At 35.1% G+C, this 23,475-nt stretch overlaps 2 protein-coding genes across 2 annotated transcripts in view; one reads left to right on the forward strand and one right to left on the reverse strand.

Annotated features, from left to right (window-relative positions):
* iqgap2 (IQ motif containing GTPase activating protein 2) overlaps positions 1-23,475 on the forward strand; it is a 68,640-nt gene that overhangs the window by 35,352 nt on the left and 9,813 nt on the right. The window contains exons 6-29 of the mRNA XM_067407795.1: positions 2,538-2,605; positions 3,521-3,634; positions 3,758-3,936; positions 5,181-5,268; positions 6,024-6,187; positions 6,279-6,366; positions 6,998-7,158; positions 7,260-7,426; positions 7,539-7,663; positions 9,174-9,337; positions 13,968-14,058; positions 17,341-17,508; positions 17,927-18,069; positions 18,153-18,323; positions 19,339-19,422; positions 19,547-19,618; positions 19,698-19,767; positions 19,891-20,099; positions 20,403-20,555; positions 20,829-20,992; positions 21,200-21,424; positions 21,843-21,983; positions 22,337-22,421; positions 22,667-22,899. Of these exons, the coding sequence (XP_067263896.1) occupies positions 2,538-2,605; positions 3,521-3,634; positions 3,758-3,936; positions 5,181-5,268; positions 6,024-6,187; positions 6,279-6,366; positions 6,998-7,158; positions 7,260-7,426; positions 7,539-7,663; positions 9,174-9,337; positions 13,968-14,058; positions 17,341-17,508; positions 17,927-18,069; positions 18,153-18,323; positions 19,339-19,422; positions 19,547-19,618; positions 19,698-19,767; positions 19,891-20,099; positions 20,403-20,555; positions 20,829-20,992; positions 21,200-21,424; positions 21,843-21,983; positions 22,337-22,421; positions 22,667-22,899 (3,327 nt within the window). The remainder of the gene's footprint in view (positions 1-2,537; positions 2,606-3,520; positions 3,635-3,757; positions 3,937-5,180; positions 5,269-6,023; positions 6,188-6,278; positions 6,367-6,997; positions 7,159-7,259; positions 7,427-7,538; positions 7,664-9,173; positions 9,338-13,967; positions 14,059-17,340; positions 17,509-17,926; positions 18,070-18,152; positions 18,324-19,338; positions 19,423-19,546; positions 19,619-19,697; positions 19,768-19,890; positions 20,100-20,402; positions 20,556-20,828; positions 20,993-21,199; positions 21,425-21,842; positions 21,984-22,336; positions 22,422-22,666; positions 22,900-23,475) is intronic.
* f2rl2 (coagulation factor II (thrombin) receptor-like 2) lies at positions 9,344-13,120 on the reverse strand. Its single transcript, XM_067407794.1, has 2 exons — positions 12,522-13,120; positions 9,344-10,688 (listed from the first exon to the last, which is right to left on the reverse strand). Exons 1-2 carry the CDS (start codon positions 12,583-12,585, stop codon positions 9,649-9,651), a joined length of 1,104 nt encoding a protein of 367 aa, XP_067263895.1. The 5' UTR covers positions 12,586-13,120; the 3' UTR covers positions 9,344-9,648.

Genomic DNA, 23,475 nt, shown 5'->3' on the forward strand with positions numbered 1-23,475 from the left:
TTTCATTCATAATACATTAGTCTATGGTCATTTATATGACTTGAAAATGTACTAAATGTATATATTACCATTCAAAAGTTTTCTTTTTCTTTTTCTACAAGGACACATTAAATTGATAAAAAAGTGAATGTTACAAAAGGTTTCTGTTTCAAATAAATGCTGTTTTTGAACTTTCTATTCATCAAAAACATATATATATATATATATATATATATATATATATATATATATATATAAATTGTAATTACAGTTGTAATTGTATTACAGTTATTATTGTATTTTTGAGCATAAAATATTTATTTAAAAAATAGTTTTTCATAAAATAATAATAATAATAATAATAATAATAAAAAAAACCTACAGACCCCAAACTTTTAAATTGTAGTGTACATAGAAGGAGGATCTTGAGCTGTATCATCAAGACAGGGTGGGCTCTTCTGACAAACCGCAACTCAGAACACCTTAGTAACCACATAGCAACACCCTGACAACCACCCGCAAGACCCTATAATTGTGATGGTGAGGTTTGCACGGGAAACACCACTTTCTCCATTTTCTCCAAAAATTTAATTTAGCATTCAGCTGTTCACATGTTTTATTTTATGCTAAGTTATTTATCAGAAAACCACTCAGTCACTGAGAGCATAGAAAGCCATTCATGGTGAGTCATTTTAAATAGAAAGCCAAGTAATTATGCAACTCAGAAGTTTTAATCATTTGGCAGCTAATGTGCACAGGGGAATGTGTCTAATGAATGACCACAGGAAGACTTCTTTTATGGTAAATGATTTATAGTGTTTCCTGCTCTCTCTTTCTTTCTCTCTCTCTCTCTCTCGTCTTGTGTGTGGGCTGCCTGGCTTCCTCCCTTTGCCTTGCACACGCTCTTCCTTCCTGACCCTGTAGTTAGTTGACTTGCTCAGTAAGACTATCACTGAGACTGTGCCCAGAGATGCCTCAAACATCGTATCACAACCAGCATATACTTCGCTTAAGATAGTTGACATATTTTTTCCGAGATCATCAGTATTTAGGGTCAAAATATCAAAATATCTAATCTAATATTATAAAATATTTTTGCATTATGCCAAAAATCCAAATGTTTGATCCAAAATCATGCTTGTGACTCATGAGGTATAGTGGCCTACATCTTTTACACCAGTTAAGCCACTTAACCTTTGGCCCTTCTGTAGTTAGGAGGATGAATTCACACCAGACTGTGTCTATCTCTCTGGCTATTGATGTAGGGGTCAAAGGTTAAGGTAGGCACATTAAGTTTATCTCCCATGCTTAAATGTTCAGGTACACACCACTTTTAATAATTCATTACCCCTCTGTTTGTCCTCAGTCAGTGAACAGATAAAAGATAAAAGTTTAATGCAGTTTCCAGCATGTGTTGCACACTTACTGCAGGCTATTTTCCTGTTCCAGAATTGGCATAGGGATAGACTTAACACAACTGCATACTGCGATCTAGTGGAAGAACATTGTAACTACATTTGTGATTTGCAATTGTTGGTATTGCAAAGAAAGCTAGTGAAATATTTAAAACAGTGTTTCCCAAATGGTTTTGGCTTCAGGGCACATCATAGTATCAAACTGAAAAACAAGATTTAAAAACAAGGTTTATTTTCTTGCATAGTTTTGTTCTAATTTTGCTGCTTTTACCAGAAGTGACAGAATAATTTGCATCAAAATATAAAGTTTAATTGTACACATGACCTTTGACATCAACAACAAAACATATAGGAAATGATTTCTATTAATTTTTAAAAGTTGATCAACCTATTTACTTTGCATGATTGTATGGGCATTACATCTGAGGATACCAGTTCATTTGGAATAAATCTTTTTAATAAACAATTTTCAATTTTAACAATTTTCAACTACCAATTTAATAATGGAGGGAATGCTGGATTTTTAATCTAGTTGCAAGAGCCTGTCTTTTCTGACTCAGTAGTTTAGTTATACATTTTATATTGCATGGCCATATATTACAGAAAAGCCATGAGAGTTAAAGTTGTGTCTCTACACAGCATGTGAACATGTGTAGCTGTACTCCCATTGACAACATTAAAAAAGTCTAGCTGCGTTGTCATTTATTATCTTTTAATGGTCTCAATCTGGATAAAAGCGGAGAAATGTTTCTTACTCAAAGAAGTAGAAAGGTTTTAAGTATTCCTATTTTTCCTTACATCTTGATATGTCCTTGTTTGTGTTTGGTTATTTATTTATTCATTTATTTTTGAAGTGTACATGTCGTAAATTTGATTGTGTGTATGTGAATTTGTTTCATGCTCATGCATTGTCTTGAATTAAATACACATGCAATGTGTGATAAATGTTTGAACAGCTGTTTGTGGGGAAACTTCATTTTCTTTCTTCCACCATTTTGTAGAAAAATGAAAATAAACTGACTTGAATTAAGACTTTGTAATCCTTAACCCAGCTCTCATGCACAAATTGCTGTGCTATCTCTGCTTTCCCTCATTCTCTAGCTATGATATAGTGCATTTATTTGTTTGTTCTTCTTCGTGCAGCTTGTACCTCTACAAATTGGGTATTGCCCCTCAGATCCAGGACCTGTTGGGGAAAGTTGACTTCACAGGTAAGCCACAGGCATTCTCAAAAACTGCCATGTTTTCATCAAAAACCTTAATTTCTTTTCGACTGAAGAAATAAAGACATGAACATCTTGGATGATATTGGGGTGAGAAAATTATCAGGAAAATTTTATTTGAAATCCTTTAAAGCACAGACACACAATTATATCCATTACTGAAGTGTAGACCCTCCTCTGTCAGCTCAGTTTACAGGAGAAGGCAGAAAAGTGCCTCAGGTTTTATTAGTAGTGAACATTCTGCAGAAACCTGGCTGATTGAATTTGATTAATGAAGGGAATGTAATGACAGGTAATTATTGTTTTAGCTCAGTTCAGAGTGTAACTCTTTATCTCATTCATTGTGTTTTGTTAATAGAATACCTCATCAGGAAAATTGAGTTCAAGTCATAACGATGTGGTCTGTAATGAATTAATGGTGGAGGTGAAAACACATTTAAGATTATAGCTAGTTGTTTTTGCAGGAATTCATTATTTGTAATGGTTTGATGTTGACACACTTATTGTGGAACGATTTAAAGTAACAAGGAGCTTGATTTATTCGACGTGTGTGCTGGCAAGACAGCCATTGTTCTTCAGATGGATTACAAGTGCAGGTCTTGTGAATAGGCATGTACAAAAAAAAAAGTCTTTCTTCTGCTGAACACAAAAGAAGATATTTTGAAAATGTCAGTATTCAGTAACCAAAGTTGATGGGCCCTATTGACTTCCATAGTATTTTTTGTCCATACTATGGAAGTCAGTGCAGCCCATCAGCTGTTTGGTTACCTACAGTCTTCAAAATATCGTCTCATGTGTTAATCAGAAGAAAGAAATTCATACAGATTTAGAACAACTTGTGGGTGAGTAAATGATGACAGAATTTTCATATTCATATTGACATTTCATATTCTCATTCCACAGAGGAAGAGATCAGTAACATGAGGAAAGAACTGGAGAAATATGGCATCCAGATGCCCACCTTTAGCAAGATTGGTGGAATCCTGGCCAATGAGCTTTCAGTAGATGAAGCTGCATGTGAGTGACTTCATCTGTTTCATCTGTTCATAAATATGTGGACATCTGTTTAAACTAAATACCTATTATCCTCATTCTCATGATTTCTTGTTTTTGTGTCCTCTTTCTGATCTATTTCTGCAGTACACGCTGCTGTCTTTGCCATTAATGAGGCCATAGACAAAGATCACGCAGAGAACACAATGGCGGCTCTGCAGAACCCTAATGCCTTAATTAGAAACACACAGAGACCACTGGCCCAGGCCTACCAAGACACGCTGAGCAAAGCCAAGAGGAAGAAAGAGGATCAGGCCTCAGGACGGGTAAACTAGACATTCATAAACATTTAAAAAACACTTCAATTGAAAAGTTTGGTGTCAGTAATATTTGTAATCATTTTGATCGAAGTCTGTTATGCTCACCAAGGCTGCATTTAGTTGATGTTGATCAAAATACAGTAAAAACAGTAATATTGTGATAAATTATTGCAATTTAAAATAATTGTTATTTTATATATTAAAATGTAATTTACTCCTGTAATGGCAAAGTTAAATTGTTAGCTTCATCACTCCAGTCTTCTGTATCACATGATTCTTCAGAAATTATTCTAATATGCTGATTTGGTGCTTAAGAAATATTTCTTATTATTAACAATGTTGAAAACAGTTGTGCTTTTTTACAAATGTTTAGATAAAACCATTTTCTTGCGTATTTGTCTGTACATAAACATGCTGTGATTTTAGTCAAGTGATTTTAGGCCAGTTGTAGACCGATCTTTCAGTAGTGAGTTACAATGCCTTAACCTGGATAATAGGCCGCAAGAATGATAATATTTTTTTTATACCTGCATGTCAGGACTAATGTTTTACAAACCCAATGCAAACCACACTTGTATGATTTGAAATCTGGTTAAAATAGAATTATGAGTGGTATAAACAAAGCCTTAGTCATACAAAGGCAAACTGTAAAAACTCTGTGCACTGAAGTGAATATCTAAACCTTGTTTAAAGATTAAGTAGTAATTTACAGGTAGGACTATTCATAATTTGCTGAAAACTTTAGGCATGTGTATGCAAATATCTGAATTTTGCATGCAAAGCAAGTTTGCTTGTGTTTGTTTTTGCAGCTTCCTTTCAGGCAAGCTCCAGCATTCCTTTAGTTGCAAAATCAGCAGGATTTTGATTAAAAAATAGCAGAGAATCAGCCTCGCTTGTTTAATGCTGATGTCCTTTAACACTCCTCACACACTCTGCTGACTCCAGTATCACCTGATCCCCCGATGATGACTTAACTGAATAGTGATTTTTTTGTGTGTACACATCTAAGTGGGTGAATGTTTTATTGGGCATTTTTTTTCCATTTAATTCTCAAACTGGTGTTAAGATCTTTGTTCAAGAGCACAATGGCGATAGCATACGTTTTGCTTCTTACAGGGATTAAACCAACAGCATTCTAATTCCCCTGTTCTCTGTACCACCAGACCTCTAATTATCCTCGTTTCTTTTTTTAGTTTTTCAAAAAATCTCTTTAAGAAAACATGTTTGTGACATATTGTATGTGTGTTCAGCGCTCGTCTGTTGCAACTGAAGAGAGAGATGTGTATGAAGAATTACTGACCCAGCAAGAGATCCAGAGCAGTGTAGACCTCGTGAACGGTAAGTGTGGCACATTAATCTATACATTGGGAAAGTGGGCTGAGACCACGTAAAAAAAAATGTTGTTAAGCTTACTTCTGGAATTAAAGAGTTTTATTTTAGTTTTTAAATTTCGAGAAAAAAAATTAAAACAAAAATATGCAAAGTTATGACTTAAAATTTAGGTGAAATATTTAAAATTCAGCGCTATTTGTCTGCAGCTTTTCACTCAAATTGGTATGATAACAGTATAATTTGCAATAATTTTTTGCATTTTTATTTAGCAGTGTTATTTTAGTATTATTTATGTACAATTATTTGTTATTTTAAAATAGGTTTTTATTTTTCTATTTTAGTTTAATTTTAGGTTCAGTAATTCTGTTATATGCTTTTGTCATTTTTATTTATTTATATTTTCAATTTAGTTTTATTTTAGTTTTTAGTAATTTTAGTTTTTCAACTTAAATTTATTTATTTTTGCCAAGGCAATGTTCCTAATTAAGTTTTTTAAATCTAATTTTTATATATTCATTGTACTGTATATTGCTCATTTTGTAGCTTTTTATTGATATCTTCTCATGATTTCAAATTACGGCGAGCCTAAGAGAGCATTTGGACACTTTCAGGGAAGCCCTTACATCCTTCATGGAAATATAGCAATGATTTTTTTACTGTATGGCATAGTAGGCTGCTTTGAAAATGTTCTTGATTTGCTCTGAATTGAATATAATATTATGTAATTGTTGTGTACAGTAATAATGATTTTCTCTCTCTAGCATCAGCAGCTATTCAGCAAGTAAATCAGGCTCTTGATGCTGAGGATCAGAAAGCCCTCCTGGCCAGCCTTCGGTTGCCTGCACTTGGTCTTGTGGGAGTCCTTGATGACAACTCCTGCTTTTACCTGGAGCACTTCACATCCTACAGGAAGCATAAAGTTAAGGTACCGAAGCAGACTTTCTATATCAGTTGAAATTTTTCGTGATTTTGAGTCCAATTAATTTGATGAGCATGTTTATGACATCTGTATGTAGGATGCTGGTGGGGCTTCTCAACTGGAGAGGGAAGAGATTCAGAGGGTCATCACTTCCTGTAATGAGTTTGCAGAGGCCGAGAAACGAAGTATGTTGCACACATACATGTACCCTTGACTGGATGATAATGTATAGACTCGAGTGTAGTGTAGATCCTCTATAGATATGAAGCTCTGTATGCCCCCATTGTCAGTTTAGATGGTGTTCAGCCAAACTAAAAGTGAAATTAACATTAACATAAATGACTTTCTTAATAGATCAACATGTAGTGTCTAAGGATGTACATTTTGGTCATTTTGAGTGTTTTAGTACAAATAATTCAGACCCAATAACCTCATGGGCAACACTGACACTCATGGGCAACAACATTAATCGAAAATCAATTGATACAAGTGATACAATTTATCACAACATTATAATGTAGAAAGTGAAAGATTCATTTTAAGACTTGATAAAGATTACATTTTACTGTGTCATGAAATTATTAGTGTTTTTAAATATTATCCTTAGTTGAGCATCAGATGATAGCTGACTGAGATAATCTAAATGTAAAAATAGGGGAAAATAGCATGCACAATTAAATATACAACATCTGCCGATATATATATATATATAGCAGCTGATTGCTAAATTGATACCAGCATATATTGTGTTTCTCTATTCACATGATGTGTTTGTTTTTCTGATACTACTGATTATTGTGCTCTTGATGGACACAGAACAAGAGGCCGTTGTTGCGATCAATGCAGCTATTCGGCGAGGCTTTCCAGAAGAGACCGTAGAGGAGCTCCTGAATCCAGAGGCCCAGTTGCCCATCGTCTACCACACTGCTGCCAGCCTGTACCAGGCCGAGCTCTTCAGCCTGCAGCTCGGCTCTCAGGTCAGCTCTCTTACTCTTACTTTTTTTTTTTTTTTCTTCTCCATGTTAAGCTGTTTCTTGTCCTTACTTACAAAACAAGTTTAAATTTTTGCTCACCTCAGAGCAAGGCCGGTCTTACTCATGAGGAGCTGTGTGTAGCTGTGGAGATGCTGTCTGCTGTGTCTGTGTTAAATGAGGTGCTGGACACTAAAGACTCTGTGGCTGTCATTGAGCAGCTCAGTGACTCTCCACTGGGCTTCAGTTGTCTGGATGCTGACAATTTACAGAGGTACAGTGACACTACAGTTTGAGAAAGAGAGTGGTGGCAAGAATACTATATAATACACACTGAGAAACAATTTAGTAATTTACTTGATCATGTGGTTGTTTTGCTTTGCTAGATATGCAGACACACTGATCCGTCTCAGAGCAGAGTCCCTGGCCCAGGGTCAAGAGTTCCTCACCTGGAATGATGTTCAGAAGTGCATCGATACTATCAATATCCAGGTGCATGAGGAACATGAGAGTAAGCAAACTTTTAAATAAATTATAAACTACCACTCAAAAGTTTATGGTCAGTAAGATTTTATTCAGCAAGGCTGCATTAAATTGCTCAAAAGTGACAGTGAAGACAATTATAATGTTACAGAAAATTTCTGTTTCAAATACGCTCTTTTGAGCGTTTTGTTCATCAAAGAATCCTGAAAAAAATGTATCACATTTTCCACAACATTATTAAGCAACACAACATTTTCAACATTGATAATAATAATAAATGTTTCTTGAGCACCAAATCAGCATATTAGAATGATTTCTGAAGTGATCATGTGACACTGAAGAATGGAGTAATAAAGCTAAAAATTCAGCTTTGCATCACAGGAATAAATTACACAATAGAAAAACTTTATTCTCTCCATTGTACCAACTTGTTTCAGAGTAACTGGTATCAGTTATAAATAAATACATTACTAAAATTAATATAAACACATTAACTAAATTATGAAGATTAAATTAATATTTCTTAAGTTTCTGAATGTTATTAATTCATATAATTACTAATAATATTGTACATCAAACTGGCTTCTTAGCATTTTCTTTACACAAAGCACAAATTCAGTGCATTTTCATGCCCTCTTTTGATTAACAGGATGTATCGGCCCTGATTATTGTCTGTTTTTAAACTATCGGCCACTAGCTGATTATGTGAAAATTTGCTTCAATGGCCGATACCGATTATTGGCCGATATATCGGAGCATCTCTAGTTATTTTAAATTGTAATAATATTTTATAATATTATATGTTTTACATAAAAAATACTGTTTTACATTAAAAAAATCTTACTGACCCCAAACCTTCAAACAGTAATGTATATTTCAAAATGATCACCACATAAGTTTGAAAATTAGGTATTTAAATAGCTTTTTTCCATTCTAAATGTATAGTGTATCTGGTTTTAATACATTCTAGTCTTATAAAAGAAAAAAAAGAAAAACAAAATAGAAAGACATTCATATATATTCTTATAAATATAGATTATAATATAATATAATATAATATAATATAATATAATATAATATAATATAATATAATATAATATAATATAATATAATATAATATAATATAATATAATATAATATAATATAATATAATAAGCAAAAGGCCTTCTCATTAATAATGTGTTTAACACTTAGGTGGTCTTTCAAGAGAAAGTTACTCCATAATGTTTTGATAAGTTGGTGTGGCTATGTGGTTGTGTGGATGTGTGTTTACGCGTCATTGATCCAGTCTGTATAAATCACACATAACAGTTTTATTTAGCAAACAATGAATCTCACAAGTAAACAGGTAGACTTTGACAGCCCTAATTATAATATCTAAAAGTTATATTATCTTAAAACACCATATTTGTTAATGTATAAACATAACAATTTAAGACATTTTTGTCAGTTTCTTAATGGAAATGTTCACATATCAGTGACTATTCCGTTGCATCATGAGTTGTTGAGCACATAAAATTCCCATGTTCTGTGTGTAGGAGTCATTGCTATTGCTGAGATCAATGAAGCTCTAAATTCTGGAGATCCAGAGAAGACACTCGCTGCCCTCCTACTCCCTACTGCTAAACTACAGGGAGTCAAGCCAGCCACCGCCAAACACTATTACGATGTACTGCTGACCACCAAAGACCTCATCTGCAAGGTGAAATAGAATAACAGCTCTAAAACAATGAAATGTCTAAGAGGTTACATCTCTTATTTGAATTACTTTTATTTAAGAGGTTACATCTCTTATTTGAATACAAACAGTTCTTTGTATTCAGCTTGACTTTGTTTTATGGTTACAGCTTGAGTTTCCAACTTCCTTCACTTGCGTACAAAGTAATGAGCCTCTACTAAAGTACAAAGTGGGAAGTCCAACCATATCATCCTTAAGCCACTGTTAAGCCATTTTAGATAAGGAAGCCCCCCTTACAGGGTCCGCAACAAAAACATCCTGTTATTTAGAAGGCCTTAGGCAGTGGACAAAGCTTTCAAAGGTCTAGAGCTAAAGGATCTAAACTTGACTCGGGAAGTTGAAGTCTTTGCGAGGAGATAAGAGAGGAAAGGGTCCAGACAGCTGTGGAAGGAACACAAACATACGGCTATTCTGTAGTAATAATACAACTCATACTGTTCCTCAGTGTACAGCTTCACATAATGTGCAAAAAGAAGTGTACTACATGGAGCAAAACACACTAAAAAGATCCCAAACACCAATGTGCTGGCCTTCATGTAGTGCTTCCAGTCACGACTGGAACGATTTAGGTGGTAGATGATGGATCCGTAAACAAATGCAATGACCAGCGATGGCAGGATGAACCCCAGGCAGATCAGACTCAATCTGTATGGAATTAAAGCTTTGTAGGACGCTTCTTTATAGGGCTGGATATCATGACACATCACCAAATTTAACCCAGAAATGCTGTAGCTTTGCTGAACCAGAAACTCTGGTGCCATTGCAATAGCTAAAACCACCCAAATGGTTAAGCTCGCCCAGATCGCACAGTACTGTTTCGACATTGTCCTGTAGAGGAACGGGTGGACCACTGCAAGGTAGCGCATCACACTAATGCACATGTGGGCATGGATCGAGCAGTAGATGTTACCATAAAAGCAGGCAGTCACCATCTTGCAAGCCAGCTCTCCAAAGATCCAGTTGTTGTTGTTGAAGTGATAGTGGACTCTGAGTGTGAGGGAAAGTAGCAGGAGAAGGTCTGAAACTGCTAGGCTAAAATATAGGATTCTGCTGGAAAAATTCTTTCTTCCACTGAGGCAAACCAACACAAAGACGTTAGAGGGGATCCCCACGAGGATGGCTAGGATGTACGCGGATGGAATGATCCTAGTGCTGACAACTCCAGTGGTGTAATTGATGACGGTAGCATTGGCGTTTATCACAGGCTGATGGACAGATGTGTTGGAGAACAGGGAAGCATTGAGCTCTATTGTTCCAGGAAAAGTTTTTGGCTGAATTGAATGTTTTGGCATTTCGATGCTGGAATGTATTGATGCTGAAAAAAATGGTAGAAAACACAATGTTAAAGTACTGAAAAAAAGTGTGTTCACACAGCTTGATACTGAAATATGGGAGTCAGGAGTCGTTGTATACCTAAAACCGCCAGCTGGTAAAATGTACCCATGCACACGACTGCTGTTTTGATATGGGTAAAAAACATATTTGTATTGTGCCACTGACTTCACAAAGTAATGTCTAGAGTCATAAAAAAAAATGTTTAGTCATCAACAACTGTGACTTTTTGTCTTGTTGTTTTATGTTCATTTTAAGCAGGCTAATCACTTTTCTTAATGGTGATTATAAACCAGCCTGCAATGAAAGCGAGAATTAGAAGGAAATAAATACATATTTGGGTGGTGTAAAATTATAATAAAATGTCATTAATCACTTATTAAGATAACCCATGTTATTTAAATGACTAAAATACCCTAAATAGACAATAATTCACCACACTGCATAAGATGTAGATATGATGCAATGACAAATTCAGGCACACATTTTCACCTAATTCATTATTAATTTGTTTAGTTGTGTACAATTTGAATAAGAGAACAACACCAATAAACTTGGAGTAATTATTAAAATTGTTTTATTCATTACATCATAGATCGGAAATATTTTTTGAGGAAACGGCAGACTAGAATAAATAGCACTCATAACTCATGGCATTTAATGTCTCTAATATTTGTTTGGCATCCATGAAATCGCCTTCTTTTATCCACTGTGACTAAAACTGATTACCGCGATCTCAGTGGGGGAAATCTGTTGCCTAGTAACAAAGAACATTAAAACAGAAGCAGCGCAAAAATGTGCAAATATACAGGCAAATGTGGGTAAATTTGACCTGCTGGTGCTTATAGGCATAATCTGGTTTTATCTAAACAAACTTTAACAACAGGGGATTGTAAATAACACAATTTTAGTAAAAGACTGGGAGACTTGGATATTTTATTGAAAACCTGTTATGTACATTTGAAAAACAGCCTAAATTTTACCCTATAACGGTTAGTAGTGGTAAATTTAATTGAATATAATTCAACAAACATTATTAGATATGCGGACATGGCTTCAAGTCATTATTTTAGCAGTAATAACATTGCACATAAAATGCTAAATGCATATTTTAGTAACTTTATTAGCTGGATTCATCTGGTAAACATTGGTTGTGTAAATGTGACGTGATCGTAAAACATTAAGTCTTATCAATTGAACATACTATATTTGAAATTAAATATAACGCCTACTCTGAATATGGCTGATGTGATTCGGTTTCAGTTTTTAATAGGCACAGATTGTCCAGTTTAATCACACGTGACAAACTTTAACCGTAAGAGTAAGACAGTACAAGCTGCCAACATCAAGCATTTTGTATTTTTTTAATTAAATATATATGTGTGTGTGTGTGTCAAAGAATTTATTTTAATTCATTGAAGTGTTACATTTTAACTGTATGACATTATATATACTTGTTGTATTTAATTTAATTTAATTTGTTGGGGTTGTGTAGTTTTGTGTGTTGCTTGCTTTCTATCTCTGACTTTTTTAGTTGTTGTTCTTTTCAGCAGTGTACAACCACCCAAAATTATATTTGTTGAACATTATATTTTGAGAATAATTTGTTTTAGATGACTGAAAAGTCACTTGATCTACTAACATAGCCAGGAGTCAATAAGTCAAGAGTCGAGTCTTTGGGGCAGTCAGTCAACTACCCTAAAGTTTATTTTTTAGTCACAAAATCATGACTTCAGTCCATGTCCACATCTCTGCCAAATAGCAATCAGCTGTTGATCTCTAAATATCTTAAAATGTTAGAGAAAAGTGGTCTTACCTGAATCTTGAAGTGAAAACTCAAACATTAATGGTAATAGCAGCAGCACAAATAGTCTCCACATGCTTGAAAGTTTTTTCCTGTGAATTTTTACAAAGTATTGTTCATCAAACTAAACATGACGTACAAGTGTCTGTTCTGAACATCAGTCATTTGTATATTAAGATAACCGTCAAGTTAGATGTCTGCATCGAAGGGCGTGTTGGTTTCCTGTTAAGGGCTCTGGGAGTGTGGATTCAGAATTGCTCAGTGCTCATGTTTCAGGCATGTCAGGAAATGCTGTGTGACATGAAACATCCCCCAAATGGTTCCAGTTCATGGACCAAACAATTTACAAACATTTGTCCACAAATAGTTCCTAAATAACATATAGGAATGTTTATATGATGTTTTGGTGTTCTGACCACTTGAGTAACTTGAGACCTTAATAGATTTCACTTTCTTTCCTTTCTCTTTCTTCCTTTCTTTCCTTTCTCTTTCTTTCTTTCTTTCTTTCTTTCTTTCTTTCTTTCTTTCTTTCTTTCTTTCTTTCTTTCTTTCTTTCTTTCTTTCTTTCTTTCTTTCTTTCTTTCTTTCTTTCTTTCTTTCTTTCTTTCTTTCTTTCTTTCTTTTTCTTTCTTTCTTTCTTTCTTTCTTTCTTTCTTTCTTTCTTTCTTTCAGGTCTTATCCGTTCAAATAAAGGAAACAGTATTTTTTTTGTTTTTCAGGATATCAGTCTCAACAAATGATAGGTAGAATGATAAATCTTTTGTTTTTCACAGCAGTCGATATCATCAGGTTGCAGGTTCCTAACTTTTTCTATTTTTTTTTTCTGTTAAATCTGCGTAAAAGACAATCCGCCCACACTATTACGCTATTTATTAAACATTCCTTGGATTATGTATGACACTAATGTATGACAGTTATGACACTTTGACTCCCTAATTCCTTCCCTTCTATTTGCATTCACATCTCTCTTCTGGTCTATTTTCACTTCTTCTATTACTGTTGGAATGTTTCTAAAGTAGGGAAACATAACAGACCAAATATTGCACCATACTTTTTTATCTCTTAAAATTAAGGAAAGCATTTTATTGTTTTATTGATGGTGAACACTGATGGTGTTTTCAAAATTCTGTAAAGTAATAATTTTTTTTTTTTGTTTGTTTGTTTGTTTTCGGTTAACTTTGCTCTTAACATTTAACATAATACATTGGGATGCTATTATATTATATGACTGCTGTGAAACACCTGCATAAACAAAACATTTCCCAAGGAGACACTTCCTGTTTAACCAGTGATAGTTGCACAGAATGTATAATACAGCCTCCATCTTTTCCTGATTTACTGTAGTTGCTTACATTGAGAATAAATTGGTGTGTAGTAGCAGATGATTTGTTTGCTCTGTGACAGTGTGTACACATGTTTGTATTGAGCATGTGCTGATTGTGTGTTGTGCTGTAATAGAGCTCTGGAGATGAATCTGCTGTGCTGTGGCTGGACCAGATCCAGGAGGCCATACACTCTGCCAACCGGGACCAGGAGGACGCACTCAAATGTAAGTTTGTAACCAAATATAATTTGCATCATGAAAGCTGAATGATTAGTTTTTATGTTCATTGGGTCTCATTCATGAAACAAGAGCAGAACGAATTTTTGTATAAATCGTGTGTAAAGTGGTTCTGGCGTAAATTTTCGGATTCATTAAAATGTTCGTATTTTCCAAATGTTAGTTGGTACGAAAGAAATCTACACCTTCTCCCAGTCACGCGTAAATAGTGCGTTTAACATCTGAACGTTTTGCTCATTAATAAGGCTGCATTTTAATTCACCTTAATAAGGTACATTACACAGCATTTTGAAAAAATATTAGTAATTACATACTATTTTTCTTTTTACTTTTGTTGTGAGAGCCAGTATTAAGCTGCGTTCACGTCACCTTGTATTTACCGCTATCTTGAAATGACGTTATATTCGGAGCTGTTCACGTCCTTTTGGTCCTTCGACTGGAAATTATGCGTTTCCATGGCACTACTATCAACGCCTAATAAATCAATCTACAGCGGTCAGGTGGTATAGTGGCCACATGTTACATGTGGGAGCTTTCAGAAAACTCCCAGCTTACAAACTGTAATTACGAACTCTACGAGGACGTGAACGCTTTTTACAAGCTAGAATCTTGTAACTACAGGAATTACGAGGCCGCGTGAACGCACCTATAGCATCTGCAAACGGAGCACTTTAATCAAATAATGAATTGATTTCAATAGGGCTGGGCAAACTATGGAACTTGTTTCCTATAAAATGGCCAAAATCCTTCATTTGGTGTCATAATATGATGCCCATATATAGTTGTCAGTCGGATTTAATGGGCGGGATTTATGGTAATTGAGAATGAACGTGCACGCGTGTCCCATTTACGACTGATTGGAATTCATTAACACACACACACACATTTCACTATCACATCTGACGTTTACGAAGTATTTGTGAATCAGGAGGAGAGTTTTCGGGAAAGTCTGTTTACGCGCAAATCACTCGCATATTTACTCGTATATTTACGAATGTTTCATGAATGAGACCCATTCTGTTTATTTCCTATACACATCCCTGTAAAGGATGTGTAGTGATACATGTAATCGACATTATAGCCTTATAACCTTTCAAACCTTTGAATATGTTGTTTTTACAGAGCACAATACATTTTTTTATAACATACAGTATAATAATATATATATCTTATATAAGCTATTTAAAAGAATCTATATAAAATTCACAAGAAAATGGTCACATTTGGCAGCAATGAATGCACAACGATGGAGAAACCAACGAAAACACTTTATTAAAGGGCTAATAAAGTCTGTCCCAAAAATGAGAAATAAAACCCAAAAATGAAATGAAAAGGAAATTAAAATTCTGTCAATAACTAACCCTCATGTCCTTCCAAACTCTTAAGACTTTTATTCATCTTCAGAACACAAATGATCTATCCCTCCACAGGCAGCTACGCAACTAACACTTTGCCGCTTCAAAACATTTCGTAAAACTAATCCATATGTATTGAGCAGTTTAGTCCAAATTTGAACTGAATTTAGGCTTTTATTCACATATAAACACTGATCAGCAAACAGACAGAAGCCCAACTGAACCTGCTTGACACGTGAGAACAAACCTCTTGCGGAAGCTCAAACGCGCTGCGTAACACACAAGAATGAACATCATTGGTTCTCACACGTCAAGCAAACATGCTTGAGCTTCTGTTTACCACATCTGATGTGAGTTGATTAATGTTTATATGTGAATGAAAGCCTAAATTGAATCTATTCATCTCATAAAATCGTGAGAGAAAATTTTCTCTTTACAGAATTTGGATTAAACCGCTCAATTCATATGGATTAGTTTTAAAATCTCTTTATGAACTTTTTGAAACGTCAAAGTGTCAGTTTTGTAATATAAATATGTATATAAATCGGCTCCAGTCGAAGGAAACAATCGGTATGTGTGTTCAGTTCAGTCTTAGAATGTTTCAATGTTTCAGCTAATCGTTAGGTGTGTCCCCGGCTTTACAGGTTTGGAACAACATATGGGTGAGTAATTAATGACAGAAATTTCATTTTTGGGTGAACTAACCCTTTAACGATACAACTCTGAACACTCAGGAGATATCAGGAAAAAACTAGAACGCAACCACATCATACAAACACTGAACAATAAACTGAGGAAACTAAAGGCTTAATTTCACAGAACTAGATCATTAACAAAATAGAAATAGGTGTGTTACATAATCAGTTACCAAGGAAACTAACTAGTGAATACAAATGGGCAGACGAACAGGGCAAACCAAACTAAAACAAACACACAGAAAATAAACCTGACAAAAATATTGTCACAATAAATAAAATTGTAAAGTGTATATATATTAGTGGTGGGCCGTTATCGGCGTTAACGTGCTGCGTTTAACGTGAGACTCTTATCGAGTGATAAAAAAAATATCACCGTTAATCTATTCTCAAAGTTGGGTTGGGAGCTGGGTCTATTCTACACAAGCTATGATGACTTTCACCTTGATATTTTAGCGCGGATGTATACCTAGCCGAATTGACCCTTCGCAAAGACCTGCCCCCCTTAGTTACTGTTGCTTTGTCCGACAAGCCCTGGCGCTGTCACTCCACACAGAGTAAAAAATACATCGCGGAGCAAAGAGGATACTGACAACACGTCGACAGACAAGACAGAGCAGGTTAAACAAAGTCCCAGCTTTAAAACTGTGTAGTTTTAGTTTTTTTAAGAAATTCAAACAATAAAAAACGTTTTGTTGCTCTTTACTTTGTGTCGTGACCATGATCGTGACAGATTGCTGTAGCGTCTCAGCTCAAAAGGCTCGTAAACTGATCATCTCTTACTACGAGTCCATTTATAGCATCAAATAAACATCAATGAACATGAGAATCAATGTTGTTTCAAACGCAGAAAGATGTCAATATACACCATTTTTCAAGTTTAACTCCACCGATGTTAATCTTCTAACTCCTGACTGCTTTGTCGGAGAAAATGGCGGATTACTTTTAGTCATTATTTGGGTAGCACACATATTCTGAATGTTTTCGGCAGAATTCAAATGAGCCATTTTAATCTAGATTAATCTAGATTAATTCCAAGATTACAATTAGATTAATCTAGATTTAAAAAAATTAATCTATGACCAACACTAATATATATGTATATATATATATATATATATATATATATATATATACATTCTATGAAGAACTGTGACTTTGTGTGTCCATTCGCAATGATTGAAACTGATTTGTTCTGTATATTGCGTGTATGATTTCAGTGGCTGAGGCCATAGCAGACATTAACAGGGCAGTATCTGAGGGAGATGCCAGGGCCACACTAACTGCTCTGCAGTGTCCTGATGCAGGTCTTCGAGCAGCGCTGTCTGAATGTGCTCACATCTACCACAGTCAGCTCTCTCAGTTACAGAGCTCTCAAACAGAACAAGGTAACTCTCTCACACGCCTGATGACTGTGGTCTGGAAAGTTTAGATATAATTTGATCATTAACTTAGTTATTGTTATCTCCCTTACTCTTTGAGGCCAGAGAATTTATTGTCATGCATATTAAATATCATTTATTATACAATTAGCAGCATATTGTATTCTTAAGCCTATTCTTGTATATGTTTCTCATTAGCATTAACATAACCTAATTGTGAAAAATCTATGCAAATTTTGCAAATTTAATTTGATAAATTGTTAGATATTAGTTGTAAATATTCCACAGACTTTTCAAGCACCATCTAAAACATTTACTGGTTCATTTGTTTTCAGTATACATATGGTATTCTTCATACACAAGTTATTCTTCACAGGAACTCTGGGCAATCACAGTACTTTAATTTCAACTGTGTTATCTGTAGGGACCAGTGGCACGTCATGGGTAAAACACAAGATCAAGGATAAATATGATTACTTCTACAACATTGAAAGCAAAGAAGGGACATGGGTTGAGCCAGATAATTTTGTCCATGACAGTTCACAGCTTACCAAAGAAGAAATCCAGGTATGTCCTTAGCACAAACATACATGTGTTGTACAGTATGTGAGCTCTGCAGTTCAGTTCATATTTTCTTTCCCCCTAACTAGAGTGTTTTGAGCAGTGTAACAGCAGAGTATAACAGAGAGCAGCTTTGGTTGGCCAATGAGCAGCTCATCATCAAACTGCAGGCCCTGATTCGTGGATACCTGGTGAGGCGGGCACATAATGACAGACTGGAGTACCTGCAAAAACAAGAGCTGAGCGTCATCAAACTGCAGGTGCTTAACTGTGTAATGTAAATTATTGATAATTAACCTGATTACTCGTATACTAGACCTCCAACAGTCTTGTGATTTTTGTTGTTGTTGTCTACATTTTACTGCATGTTATCACTATACAATTCTTATTTATGTCAAAGTATGTTTAATTTGAAAGTTTTAAGACTCACATTTTAATATTTGACCACAGTTTTAAGATAAAAAACGTAATTATTATTTTTAATATATTTTTATTATTATTTGTTTAACTTATCATTTAATAACGAAAAAAATATACGGCGTAATTTCATAGTTTGCATAATTTGCACTTTAATTTGCTTAATGTACACATGCAAAAGAAAGTAAATCTAAATGATTTTATGTTAACGCTTTGAGAAATTGTCATAGGCTTTTTGCTTGCACAAATAACAAGACACTGAAAATGAACACTATAAAAACACTGAAAAACACATTATACTATGAAAGTATAGTAGGAAAAAAAAAAAAGGTTTAGTAACTGTTTCGGCTGCCTAAACTCTACAGTTGTATCGTTTTCTTTACAACTCAGTTCCAAAGAAAATAAACTACTAATATGTTCTAGGAACAAAAATGTGATGGGCTGCGTCCGAAATCACATACTCTCTCAAGTAGGTACTTATTTTGAAACAGTAATTACTTCGCAACAACTAAAAAAGTATGTTCTTTATATAGCTTAAATATGTGTAATATGAATATAATCTGGATGTTCTACATTCGCCATGTTGACATTATCATGTGACCTACCAGCATCAGTTGCATTGCTTCACTGCCATTCATAAATCCTCTCCCGTGGCCTCATCATATGCACACTTCAGATTCTCGCCCTAAATAGTAGGTCATCCGGGTACTTTATGCCTACTCTTTTATGAGTACTGTGAATTTCAGACATACTTCTTTTGTCACACACTGTTTTTCACCTACTATATAGTAGGGAAGTATGCGATTTCGAATGCAGCCATTGGGTATTTTTCACATGGGGATTGGTTTACCATTACAGGCCTCCTGGAAGGGCTACAAACAGAGAAGAGTCTATAAAGACAGACTAAAGACCTTCCAAGACAGTGTGAGCACTGTGATTAAGGTAACGTTTCTTTCACTGATGCTCATTTATTACAGTTTTTCATCATACCATATCCACTTTGTTGTTCTGAATTGCAGTAGTTGAATTATTCATAGCATGAAAACATGTTTCCACTACAATTTAGTTACAGTCACTTGTGAAGATGTGGAAAGCTAAACGAAGCTATAATAAGAGACTGCAGTACTTCAGAGACCATGTAAGTCATCTCACACACAAGTGAATGAGCAGCTTCTTTATCACTCATGACACTGAAATATTATGTGTATCGTGTTCAGGAGAAAGAAATAGTGACGATTCAAGCTTACCTTAAGGCTAACAAAGCAAGAGTTGACTACAGAACCTTGAGTAAGTCAATTACATTATTGTATTTAATGTATTATGTAATTTATTTTATACTTACTTGTATTGTTAGTTGATTGGTTTTAAAGATAAATATCAACATCATTTTTCCATTTATTTTTCAAACAGCCGGTTCTCAGCACCCCCCACTCTCAGTGGTCCGTAAATTTGTACATTTGCTGGAGCAAAGCAGCCTCGATTTACAGGAGGAACAGGAAGTGACACGGCTCAGAGAGGAAGTGGTCACCAAGATCCGTGCTAATCAGCAAATGGAAAAGGATCTGAATTTGATGGATATTAAGATTGGCCTGTTAGTAAAGAACAGGATCACACTACAGGTGCTTCCTTTTTATGATTGTTAAGCTGTATGGACTGTTTGTTGCATATACTATGGATTAATGAGACAAATGTTACATTATCCTTTGATGTACTTGGGTTTATGTGTTTTTCCATGACATTAGAACCTTAGAATGCTACTCCAAATCAAATAGACATCAATGAGATAAAAAAGAAACCTTTTAGTTTTCTTAAGTCACATAAGAGTAGAAGCAGTTACAAGATGTTCAGACTAGGCCTAGGCGGGTGTAACCTTTGACCCATCTTAATTTTTCCAACTATTGCAATGTTGTCTCCTCTGGCAGGATGTGGTATCACACAGCAAAAAAATGAAAAGCAAAAAGAACAAAATGAGTAAAGAAGATCTGGCCACGGGGGAAAAGCAGGGCATCAAGGGCCTGAGCAAAGACAAAAGGAAGAAACTGGAGGCCTATCAGCATCTCTTTTACCTTCTACAAGTGAGACAAAGACCTTTAGCCCAAATTCAGTCATTTTAAATAATTTAAGAAATAAACTGGAATGCTGAATTGCAATGTGTGGCTGACTAAAGGCATTAAAGGAATATTAAATAATGCATTTATAAATATGATATATAAATGAATAAAAACAGCATTTATAAAATGACAAAAAGGGAAAACATTTATACATTTAAAACTATGTACTATAAGTTAAACATACTATAAATAATTTAAGCTGTATTTTTTAATCAATGACTTTTCTTAATTTAATAGACTAATCCTTCGTATCTGGCCAAGCTAATCTTCCAGATGCCCCAGAACAAATCCACCAAGTTCATGGACACTGTGATCTTCACGCTGTATAACTATGCCTCTAACCAGCGGGAAGAGTACTTGCTGCTCAAGCTTTTTGAGTCAGCGCTGCGAGAGGAGATCAAGTAAGATATATAGACTGAGACGTAAATATGGAATACTATTTGTTAGCTTGAGCATTCAAAAACAACATTGTTTCGGAGAGACTATATCTCAATTCATAATTATTGTCTCAAACGTGAATCAGATGTCTCTGATACAATGTGTATAATTTTGCTTTTTAATATACAGTATGGCAAATATCATTGTAACTTTGCTGTCATCTCTGGTAGATCTAAGGTGGATCATATCCAGGAAATAGTGACTGGGAACCCTACAGTCATTAAAATGGTTCTGAGCTTTTACCGTGGTGCTCGTGGACAGAACGCCCTCAGACAGCTGCTTGGACCAGTGGTTAAAGAGATCATTGAAGACAAAAACCTGGGCATCAACACTAACCCTGTAGACATCTACAAAGCCTGGGTCAATCAGCTAGAGACCGCTACAGGAGAAGCCAGGTTCATACAAGCACACTCAATCCATATGCATATTTTTTCATCTCACATAATATTACACACACACTCTCATTTACACTTTCTCACATCCATTTCCCCTCCATCTTTGCTAGCATTTTTACATTTTTCCCCCATATTATTTAGAAATTGTAACAATAAAAAACGACTATATATATATATTCAGCTTTTGCATGACCATTTACAAGAATAAATTACATTTTAAAATATATTCAAATAGAAAACAGTTGTTTTAAGTTGTAATATTTCGCAATACTACTGTTTTTACTGTATGGTTGATCAAATAAATGCAGAGAGACTTCTTTCAAATACATTAAAAATAGCATATCTCATACCGACCCCCTATTACTTTACTTTTTTATTGAATTGTTTTTTACTACTGTTGTTGAACTTTACTTCACAGTAAGCTGCCATATGAGGTCACGCCAGAGCAGGCTCTGTCACACGAGGAAGTGAGAGCCAAACTGGAATCCTCCAATCAGGTGCTCCGTACCGTCACAGACAAAGTGCTCGGGTCTATCATGTCATCGCTGGAAAACATCCCGTAAGAACAAAGACCATCGCAGCCTTTCAAACAGATTTTCGGTTATGCTTCATGCAGTTCATTTTCATTTTGCCTGTTATGTTTGCCAAATATACCTCTTGTATTATGAAGGATTCTTTTATACAATATAACTTTACAGTGTCATTGTGCACCAGGGGGCAGCACAGTAGTTGAAAACATAGAGAGATATATTTTCAATATGTAATCAGCGTTGTGTGCTGTTTTGCTCATGCATTACTAACCTCTCATTATTTTAAGGTATGGCCTAATTTTTTTTTTATTTCTACTGCTGATCTCTGATTATTATTTTGCATTATTTGATGTCCGTTTTTTTTTTTTTTTTTTGCATGCAGTTACGGCATGAGATATATTGCTAAAGTTCTAAAGGACACGCTTCATGAGAAATTCCCTGACGCCACAGAGGATGAATTATTAAAGGTCAGATGTTGAAAATTTTAGTGGTACTCGTGTATCCATACAAATGTTTCTTTTAAAATATGTATTCACTGGGTCCTGCCTGCAAAGCTCCTTTCATACTTGAAATGTTGCTATAATTGTTTGACACATGAACCACAATAGATTAAAGATTAACTAAATCATATTTTGTGAAGTCAGCGTCTCAAGAACCCAGAAAAATAATGTGAAATAAGTTCAGTTTGAATAGCGGCATCTTCTTCCCACAGATTGTAGGGACTTTGCTCTATTACCGTTACATGAATCCTGCCATCGTGGCTCCAGATGGCTTTGACATCATTGACATGACGGCCGGAGGTCAGGTGCACTCGGAGCAAAGGAGGAACCTGGCATCAGTGGCTAAGATGCTACAGCATGCTGCTGCCAACAAGCTGTTTGAGGACGAGAGCGACCACCTCACCCCCATGAACAGCTATATCTCCCAGACCTATCAAAGGTTCAGGTGAGGAGAACAGAGCACTTTATTAGTTTGAGGTTTAGTTTGTCTAGGGTCACAAAAAAAGACTAGTACTGTCAGGAAGAATCAAATACTTAAAGGGATAGGTCACCCAAAAATGACAATTCTGTCATCATTTACTCAACTTCATGTCATTCCAAACTTGTATGACTTACTTTCTTCTGTGGAACATAAAAGAAGAAATTTTGAAGAATATCTTTGTCCATGCAACGAAAGTCAGTAGGGTCCAAAGTTGTTTTCTTTTCATAGAAACATAAGTATTTTATGTAGAAACTGATGAGTAGAACAAAAGATTTTAAACAATCAGACATTTGAGGGTCAGGATAGGCTAAGTATATATGGAAATTGAGGTTAAAGGTGAGGAAGTGTTTTTGTAAGAAAGTAAGGCATCAGCAGTGAGGAGGGACATATGTCACCACTTCAGACATATGTGTGCTTGTGTGAGGCAGCTGGAAGTGCTAAATGACCTTTTACCCATAGCCCCTCATTCCCATGCTGGTGAGTCATGCTTACTGGAAACTCCCTGCTGATTTCTTTTCCTCTCTGATTCTCAGCAGTTCT

Source organism: Chanodichthys erythropterus, chromosome 13 (genome assembly GCF_024489055.1).
Source record: "Chanodichthys erythropterus isolate Z2021 chromosome 13, ASM2448905v1, whole genome shotgun sequence".
Taxonomy (NCBI): domain Eukaryota; kingdom Metazoa; phylum Chordata; class Actinopteri; order Cypriniformes; family Xenocyprididae; genus Chanodichthys; species Chanodichthys erythropterus.